At 39.0% G+C, this 9865-nt stretch overlaps 1 protein-coding gene across 1 annotated transcript; it reads left to right on the top strand.

Moving 5' to 3' along the window:
- The first annotated feature begins 981 nt into the window (after positions 1–981).
- Positions 982–1557, top strand: LOC118650491 (protein ZBED8-like). The gene is given in 1 exon segment (XM_036298926.1): positions 982–1557. A coding segment is annotated over 1 exon segment (576 nt).
- Positions 1558–9865: the final 8308 nt, after the last annotated feature.

Below are 9865 nucleotides of genomic sequence, written 5' to 3'. Positions count from 1 at the left end.
GCCCCTTGAGTGTGGCTCTTCCACAAAATACCATGTGTGGGCACGCACGTACAGTGCGATTGAAACTTCGTGGCCCATGTGCAGAAGTTGGTTTTTGGCCTAGGCGAGTCTATTTTGAAGAAGTGGTTCGGAGTGGGGGGTGTCGGTCGGTCGGGCAACGGGAGACGCGATGCAGGTGGGCCGCGGGATATGCGATGCAGGTGGGCCACGGGATACGCAGCGCGGGGGAGGCGCATGCGATTCATGCAGGAGTTGAGTGAGCCAGTCAGTCAGCAGTCTCATTGTGCAGTGGTTAGTGCTAGTCGCATCCGCAAATCATGCGCGGGTGACAAAAGTACCTACTCGAAGCATAAAGTTACCTGTATTTTACTAACTAGCTGCAAATCCTACAGGTATTTTTGTCGTCAATTTAAGAATTGTAATTATTTTGTGTTGGTAGCTTTATTATTATAAAATGAAACATTTTTTAGGTGCCCTGTTTGACATGGCTACAAAGAAGAAGCAAAGAAAAACGGAAGACGAAAACCGTGAATTTAAAGTTGAATGGACCGAGACTTTTGCGTTTATTCAAAACTTAAATGGCCTTCCGACCTGTCTTATTTGTCAGGAAAAATTGCGCATAACAAAAAATCAAATTTGGAGAGACACGTTACAACTAAACATGTGTCATTTCGTACTAAATATCCTGTCGGTGATGCAAGGAAGAAAGCAGTTGAGGAACTTCAGAAGAGTCAAGAAAACTCAAGTTCTGTATTTAATTACTGGATGCAATCTTCCAACAATGTCAATATTGCAAGTTTTGTAGTTAGTCAAGAGATTGCTAAGAGAGGAAAACCATATACAGACGGCAAATACATAAAAAGTTGTTTTATAAATGCATCCGAAGAGCTATTTCGGGATTTTAAGAACAAAGCAGATATTCTAAAAAAAATTAAAGAGTTACCATTGTCTGCTAAAACAGTGAAAGATAGAACAGTCAAAATGTCTTTGAATATAACCAACCAGCAAGTCGAAGATCTTAAATTTGTTTCAGCTTTATCAATAGCAGTTGATGAGTCTTGTGACATAAATGATACAGCGCAAGTTTCACTTTTTGTATGATTTATTTCATCTACAGGTCCTAAAGAAGAGCTTTTAGGATTATTGCCACTCAAAGGTCAAACACGTGGAGAGGATATAGCAAATGCTGTAATTGAGTGCATTGAAAAACATCATATTCCACTCAATAAAATTATCTCAATTTCAACAGAAGGGTCGAAAAGTATGACAGGCGTAAGAAACGGGTTTGTTGCTATTTTGAAAGAAAAAATTAATCATGAGATACTTACTTACAATTGCATCGTTCATCAAGAAGCACTTTTTGTGCAGACATTTCCAGAAGAAATTTGCAAAGTTATGGAATTGGTGATTAAGATTATCAACTCCATTATAGCTAAAGCTCTTAATCATCGCCAATTTAAAGAATTTTTAGTTGAAATGGAGAGTGAGTATACAGATCTTCTGCTGCATAACAAGGTATATTGGTTATCAAGAGGAAACGTTTTGCTTCCTTATTAACAGAAATTAAAGCATTTCTCCTTGAGAAGGGTGTTCACTATCCGGAACTAATGAATGATCAGTGGATCCAAAAATTTTATTTCATGGTAGACTTTACGTCTCATCTAAATCAGCTTAATCATAAACTGCAGGGGAACAGAAACACAGTTTTTTCGATGTTAGAAGAAGTTATTTCATTTGAAAATAAATTATCTCTTTTTGCTCAAGATTTTGAAAGAGAAACTTTGATTCACTTTCCAAGCCTGTTGAAACATCACCAAGAAAATAATTCTGATATTGACATTTGCTATTTCAAAACAACACTTTTAAATATGAGGGAAGCTTTTCTCAACAGGTTTCAGGAATTCAGAAACAGCAAAGTGACGTTAGCCTTTGTTAAAAAACCTCTCAATGCTACTGTAACAGAATTAAATTTTTCTCCCTTTAATACTGACATTGGCAACTTTGAAATGCAATTACTGGATTTAAAAAACAAAGAACTGTGGAGCTTGAAATTTGAACATCTTTGTGCTGATATAGTAATATTGGAGAAAAACAAATGTGAACTTAGTTCACAGCACAAGTGGTCTGCTTTGAAAGACCTGGAGAAGGAAGATATGTTGATTTTTAACACCTGGAATAGTATTCCTGACTCATATAATCAACTGAAAAAACTAGCGTTTGTTGTTCTTTCCTTATTCCGGTCTACATATTTATGCGAACAATCATTTTCAAGCATGAACCTTATCAAGAGTAAATTGAGAAGTCGTCTTATTAATGAGAACCTGGAATCGTGCCTAAAATTAAAAACAACAACCAACCAGACTTACCCAAACCTGACTTACCCAAACTTTCCAAGGAGATGCAAGGCCATTGTTCACATTAGTGTTTGTCAGTTATTGTCATGATTTAATTTTATCGATATTGTAAGGTAAATTGTAAGGAATTTAATTTTATCAGTAAATAATATCATTATTAAGTATGATATCAAGTTTTATTCAACATACCTATAGTTTAACTAAGACTTAAAACTTTAAATAAAGTTTATTAAGTTAATTTTAGGGAACATTGTGGAGTGAAAGAAGATGTCGAGGATTGAGAAAGGTATGTTGTGATGGTTTGGACATACAGAGAGGATGAACGAAAGGAGATAGACAAAACAAGTATACAAGACAAGTGTGGATGGGACAGTTGGAAGGTGTTGACCTCAGCGAACATACCTCAATCACATTGAGGACGTTTTTAGCAAAGGCCAGCTTAGGAGTACCCTAATTAAGTTAATAACAATGTACCTACATATATAGTTTAAGTTTAAAAAATTTGGCTCGCAAAAGAAATTTCAATCGTGTACTGTTGATATTTGCCTCTGTTGACTAATGAGTTTGCCGACCACTGGTATAGGTTGCTGTGCTACCATCACCACCATTCATCTCCAGAACGCTTTTTATCTTGTAAAACTGAAACTCTGTGCCCACTAAACTACTTCCCTTTCCCTCTTCCTGAAGCTCTTGGAAACCTCTGCTTTCTGTCTCTGAATTTGACTACTCTAATCTCATAAGTGATATCATGCAGTCTTTGTCCTTTCATGACTTAGCATAATATCCTTAAGGTTCACCCTCATTGTAACATATATCAGAATTTCCTTCCTTTTTAAGGCTGATAATATTTTATTGTATGTATAGACCACATTTTGTTTATCCATTCATCTGTCAGTGGAGCTTGGGTTGCTTCCACACTGTCATAATCCATTTTTATAATCATATGTTTCCTACAAAATATGTTGCTCATTGTTCAAGATGACTGTTGAACTGAATCAGTATAGTATGTAAGTGGTAGTTAATGAAATTAGTTAAAATAATTGCTGTAGCACATATTTGAAATCAGAACTGGGTGTCAAAGCCAAAAGTCTAGCTTAGCCCAGTTTTCTGGGGAAGAACAATGTATAGTGAACTTTACCTACCAGGGAAACCCAAAGTTATAACAGTATTGGGAATGGGAGTTCTATATCAGGCCAAGTTGCAGTTATAAAAGATGAGATGGAAAGATGCCAGCTACAGACATCTGGGAATGAGGTAGGAGTACCCATGTCCTCCTCATTACAGCATCCTGTCCTCTGGTCTGTTCTCCTCACTCAGAGTTGAGGATTCCCTTGGGCCTCATGCTAAATAAATTTATTAATAGCAACTGCTGTTCAACCAAGAATGCCGATTTATTTACTTATGATGAACATGATTTTACTCATAGAGAAACCCATACAGAAAGCCCAATTATCACCAGTATGTTGCTTGATAAACTTGGATCAGAGCAAATAAAGATAAATAAAAAAATTAACTAATGCAATAATCAGGATTTGCATTTCCATAGTGTAAAGATGTTTGTGTTGCCGAAACCGGTTTGGCTCAGTGGATGGAGCGTCGGCCTGCGGACTGAGGGGTCCTGGGTTCGATTCCGGTCAGGGGCATGTACCTGGGTTGTGGGCACTTCCCCAGTGGGGGATGTGCAGGAGGCAGCTGATCGATGTTTCTCTCTCATCGATGTTTCTAACTCTCTATCTCTCTCTCTTCCTCTCTGTAAAAAATCAATAAAATATATTTAAAAAAAAAAAAAGATGTTTGTGTTAAAGAGATTGCAATATTTATATTCATAAGTCAGGGTATCTTTCCCCCTAGACCAGGGGTGGGCAACCCCTGGCACTCATGCCAAACATGGCACGCCGGTAACTTACTGGCACGCGAAACCCTCTCTTATAATCATCCATTTACAATTTTTTTCTTAATATCGACCTTTTTATTTTTCAGATAAATTCAGTGTAGGTGCATCTTAGATAAATAAATAATTTTACATAACAAGTGATCTTAAAGACCATAGACATGGATTGACGAGAGAGGGGAAGAGCAATTTCTATGCCTCTGCCTTAACTCTCCCTGCCTTCCTAGATCCGACCAGTGTTTTGGTTTCATCCACATATGCTTGTGAATCTTTGTTCTCAGTGATGAATTTTGTTAAGTCTCGTAATAGGAGTAGCCTGACAGATGAAAGTAGTAGCTCGTGCATATCTCTGAAGGTCACGAAATATAAACCTGATGTAAAATCTCTGGCATTAGTGATGCAGCAGCAAAAGTCCCACTGATAATATCAAACGGAGTCATAAAGTTTTCTGTCAGACTATCAGTGTACATGTATACATTAAAAAATAAATGTATTTTTCATCATCATATAGTATGTTTTTGCTGCTCGAATGAATTTTATTATTTCTTCAAGGTTCTTCACATACATACACCTTCCGAGATCAGATGAGATCCGGCGCGTTCAGGGTGGTATGGCCGTAGACCACATACATACACCTTAAGAGATATCAAGTAGGCGTAATATGTTCTCAAAAAATTAGGGTTGGCACGCAGAAGAATTTTGAGTCAGAGATTTTGCTGGTTTTGGCACGCACTCACAAAAAGGTTGCCCACCCCTGCCCTAGACAATGAAAAAGACTAATGGACACCTTTTTTTTCCAACCGTCTCCCACTACTATGCCTAACATTTTCTATCAGTACAGTCAACCACAGGCAATGGAATAAATTAGATTTAAGCTTTCTTAATTACAGTTGTATTCTAAATATGCCTCCCATTAGCTCTAGTCTAGTGGTCACCAACCGGTGTTCTGCAGACCACTGGTGGTCCGTGAGGTCCGAAAGGTTCGCGACCGCTGGTTTAAGGAAACTGTCTAGTCAGTATCTTATGTTAGGTTTCCAAGTAGCTAAACACCCACTGTCTCTGTGGGGTTTGTTTACTCGGCTCTCACAGGTTCATCTTGGGCCATGATTCTGGTGGGTGGCAGGGGGCGTGTGTATTGGTGGGGGCTCATATTAGTGTAGCCTCACCATGAAAAATTCTGCGAGGATTCTAATCAGTTTAAAATGACCAATTATAGCCAGGTCAGCATGGTTCAGTGGTTGAGCATCGACCTATGAACCAGGAGGTCACAGTCAGGGCACATGCCCAGGTTGTGGGCTTGATTCCCAATAGGGGGTGTGCAGGAGGCAGCCGATCATTGGTTCTCTCTCATTACTGATGTTTCTCTCTCTCTCTCTCTCTCTCTCTCTCTCTCTCTCTCTCTCTCTCTCTCCCTTCCTCTCTGAAATAAATAAAATATAGATTAAAAAAAAAAGACCAATTATAGGTTCTACTTTACATACATTGGGGATCAATGTATGACACTACTAGTATATGTGTGTTGTGAAATCCAGACCTCCTCAAATTTATTGCGAATTCTTATGCACATTGAACATGGTCTATAGACTGATAAGTAATAGCATATCCTACAGATATGTTATTTTGAAAACAGTGTAGTTCAGGTGTGATAAAAAAATATGAATTATTTATAATATAATAAACAAATATAAATATTTTATAGCTATTGTAATAACTGAATTCCTGGTAAGTTTAAGTGTAAATTATTTCTTCAATCTATAGATTCAAAAGAATAAGTACTACCTTCTTGTGAATTTTACAAATTTAACCTGCTAGGCACTGTTCTAAACACTTATAAAAATGAACTCATTTAACTTTCATAACACTCTCAGAGGTAAGTATTGTTATTATTTTTACACCAGAGGCCCAGTGCATGAATTCGTGCACAGGTGAGGTCCCTTGGGGTGGTCTGTGGGGATCAGGCCAAAACTAGTAGTTCAACGCCACCTGCTGCTGCTGCCTGCCACTCCCGCTCATCCTGGCCCCACTGCACCTACCGCTGGCTCATGCCCAGTCAGTCTGGATCAGGAGAGGCTCATGCTGCCACAGCGGAGCTCACCAACCATGAGTCCTGCATCTGGCGCCCATCCTGAGGGGGGTGGGGGGGGGTGGGATGTGATGGACCCTCCTGGTGGGCAGTGGGACGCCCTTGCCAGCCCCAAATCTGGATCCATCCTGCTGATGTTCGCCGGTTGTTGGGAGCCACCTGGCTGCTGCTTTTATATCATTTCTTCCTTGTGGAGCATCTCGGGAGGGGAAATGGCTGTGGTGCCTGAGGCTGACTTCCAGGAGGCCAGGAGTGATGTTGAGATTGTGCCGGTGGTGCCAGTCCATTGGTGCCTGGCATGTTCTCTGGAGATTGGACTTGCAGGACTACTGAGGGAGTAAGTGGCTGCCGCTGGGTCGGGTTGGTCAGCTGAGCAGAGCTTCCGCTGCGGGAGCACACTGACCATCAGGGGGCAACTCCTGGGCGTTGAGAATCTGCCCCCTGGTGGTCAGTGCGCGTCAGCAACCAGTCAAACGGTCATTTGGTCCTTTGGCCACTTAGGCTTTTATAAGTACTGCGCGCTAACTGATTGCGCCACTGGAGCTCCACTTAGGTTTTTATAAATACAGATGAGATATAATGAAGATGGGAAACAGACAACTTAAGAGGCTTGCCTGAGGTCCTACAGCTAGTAAGTGGCAAAGCTGGAATCTGAACACAGGTTCTGGCTCCAAGGTCTATGCTCTTAGCTATTGGCTATCTTGCCTCTCTTTTATTATTTTTATTATTATTATTTTTAATATTTTTCTTTATTGATTTCAGATAGAAACATCAATGATGAGAATCACTGATTGGCTGCCTCCTGCACTCCCCCCACTGGGGATCAAGCACGCAACTCAAGCATGTGCTCTTGGCTGGAATAAAACCTGGGAATCTTCAGTCCGCAGGTTAATGCTCTATCCACTGAGCCAAGCCAGCTAAGGCTTGCCTTTCTTTTAAAGAAAGAGGTGTCTTTATGTACTGCAAAGAGGTTGGGAACCTCTAATCTGAAATGTAAGCACTATCAAATTCTAAGTAAAAAGCAGCTGCAATTTAGTGTGGAGTTTTGAATATGCAGCAACAAACTCTTATCAGGCCTGACCCTGAGAGTCAGCAGAAGAGATGGCTGTGTACATTATTTGTCTTTTTTGCCCTCTTGTGTAAATTTTAGAAATTTTATTTTTCAATTACAGTTGATATTCAATATTATTTTATGTTAGTTTTAGGTGTACAGCAGAGTGGTTCAACAGATAATTTACAAAGTAATATCCCCAACAATTCAAGTACTCACCTGGCACCATACAGAGTTATTACAACATTATTGACTACATTCCCTATGCTGAACTTTCCATCTTTATGATTATTTTGTAACTACCAATTTGCACTTCTTAATTCCTTCATTTTTTTCACTCAAATCCCCACCCCCTCTCCCCTTTGGCAGCCATCAATTTGTTCTTTTTTTTAATATCTCAAGAAAAACAATTTTAAATATTATAATGTTACATGCAATAAATGCCAATTATTCAAGAAAAACGACCTGACATATAATAATATTACATGCAATGAACATTAATATTTCAAGAATAAAAAGATTTTAAGTATAATAATATTACCAAAGCTGTACTAACATAATACAAAAGTTGTAGGAAATAATAAAAAATCTGCAAATAACAGGATTGCTTCTATTATATCTAGAATACCCCCCCACTCCTCGGTTCTATTTATGTTCATCAGCTTATGTTGTTCATTATATTCCACAAATGAGTGAGATCATGTGATATTTCTCTTTTTCTGACTGGCTTATTTTGCTAGCATGATGCTCTCCAGGTCCATCCATGCTGTTGCAAATGGTAAGAGTTCCTTCTTTTTTACCGCAGCGTAGTATTCCATTGTATAAATGTACCACAGTTTTCTAATCCATTCATCTGCTGATGGGCACTTAGGCTGTTTCCAAATCTTAGCTATTGTAAATTGTGCTGCTATGAACATATATCCTTTCTGATTGGTGCTTCTAGTTTCTTGGGATATTTCCTAGAAGTGGGATCACTGAGTCAAATGGGAGTTCCATTTTTAGTTTTTTAAGGAAACTCCATACTCTCCTCAGTGGCTGCACCAGTCTGCATTCCCATCATCAGTGCAAAAGTGTTCCTTTTTCTCTGCATCCTCACCAGCACTTTTCATTTGTTGATTTGTTGATGATAGCCATTCTGACAGTTGTGTAATGGTACCTCATTGTTGTTTTGATTTGCATCTTTCGGTTGATTAGTGACTTTAAACATCCTATATAATAAAAGCCTAATATGCAAATTCTCCCCTCTGGTGGTCATTTGACCAAGAGTTTGACTGCTCGCTATGATGTGCGCAAACCACAAGGAGGTGGTGTGGAACATGGCGGGCATCAGCAACGCAGTGCTGGCTCCCAGGAGCTGAAGGGACCAGGCGGGGATACGGGGCTGGGGGCATGAGCTGGGGCTCGATCTCTGCAGGTCACCCTGAGGGACCCAACCCATGCATGAATTCATGCACCGAGCCTCTAGTGTTTTCATATATCTCTTGGCCTTCTTTATGTCCTCTTTTGAAAAGTGTCTATTTAGGTCCTTTGCCTTTTTTGATTGGATTGCTTATCTTCCTTTTGTTAAGTAGTATGAGTTCCCTGTAAATTTTGGAGATTAAATCCTTATCGGAGATAACATTGGCATATATGTTCTCCCATGCAGTGGGCTTTCTTGTATTTTTGTTGGTTTCTTTTGCTGTGCAAAAGCTTTTTATTTTGATGTAGTCACATTTGTTTATTTTCTCTTTAGTTTCCATTGCCCTAGGAGCTGTATCAGTAAAGATATTGCCTCGACATATGTCTGCTATTTTGCTGCCTATGGATTCTTCTAAGATTTTTATGGTTTCCCGCCTTATGTTCAAGTCCTTTATCCATTTTGAGTTTATTTTTGTGTATGGTGTAAGTTGGTGGTCTAGTTTCATTTTTTTGCATGTATCTATCTAATTTTCCCAATACCATTTATTGAAAAGATTATCTTGACTCCATTGTATGCTCTTGCCTCCTTTGTCAAATAATTGAGCATAATGGCTTTGGTTGATTTCTGGATTCTCTGTTTGGTTCCACTGGTCTATATGTCTGTTCTTGTGCCAGTACCAGGCAGTTTGGAGAACAGTGGCTTTGTAATATAGCTTGATATCTGGTATTGTGATCTCTCTAACTTTGTTCTTTTTTCTCAGGATTGCTGCAGCTATTTGGGGTCTTTTTTTATTCCATATGATTTTTTGGAGAGCTTGTTCTAGGTCTGTGAAATATTCTGTTGACATCTTAATGGGGGTTGCATTGAATATATAGATTGCTTTAGGTAGTATGGACATTTTAATGATGTTGATTCTACCAATCCATGAACATGGTATATTCTTCCATTTGTTTATGTCTTCTTCTATCTCTTTTTTCGACATCCTGTAATTTTCCAAATATAGGTCTTTTACCTCCTTAGTTAAGTTTATTCCTAGGTATCTTAATTTTTTCAGTGCAATGGTAAATGGGATTTTTTTTTTTTTTTT

Source organism: Myotis myotis, unplaced genomic scaffold (assembly GCF_014108235.1).
Source record: "Myotis myotis isolate mMyoMyo1 unplaced genomic scaffold, mMyoMyo1.p scaffold_m19_p_3, whole genome shotgun sequence".
In the NCBI taxonomy this organism is placed as follows: Eukaryota; Metazoa; Chordata; class Mammalia; order Chiroptera; family Vespertilionidae; genus Myotis; species Myotis myotis.
Note: the sequence above shows the minus strand (reverse complement) of the source record. Positions and strands in the feature narration are given on the sequence as shown.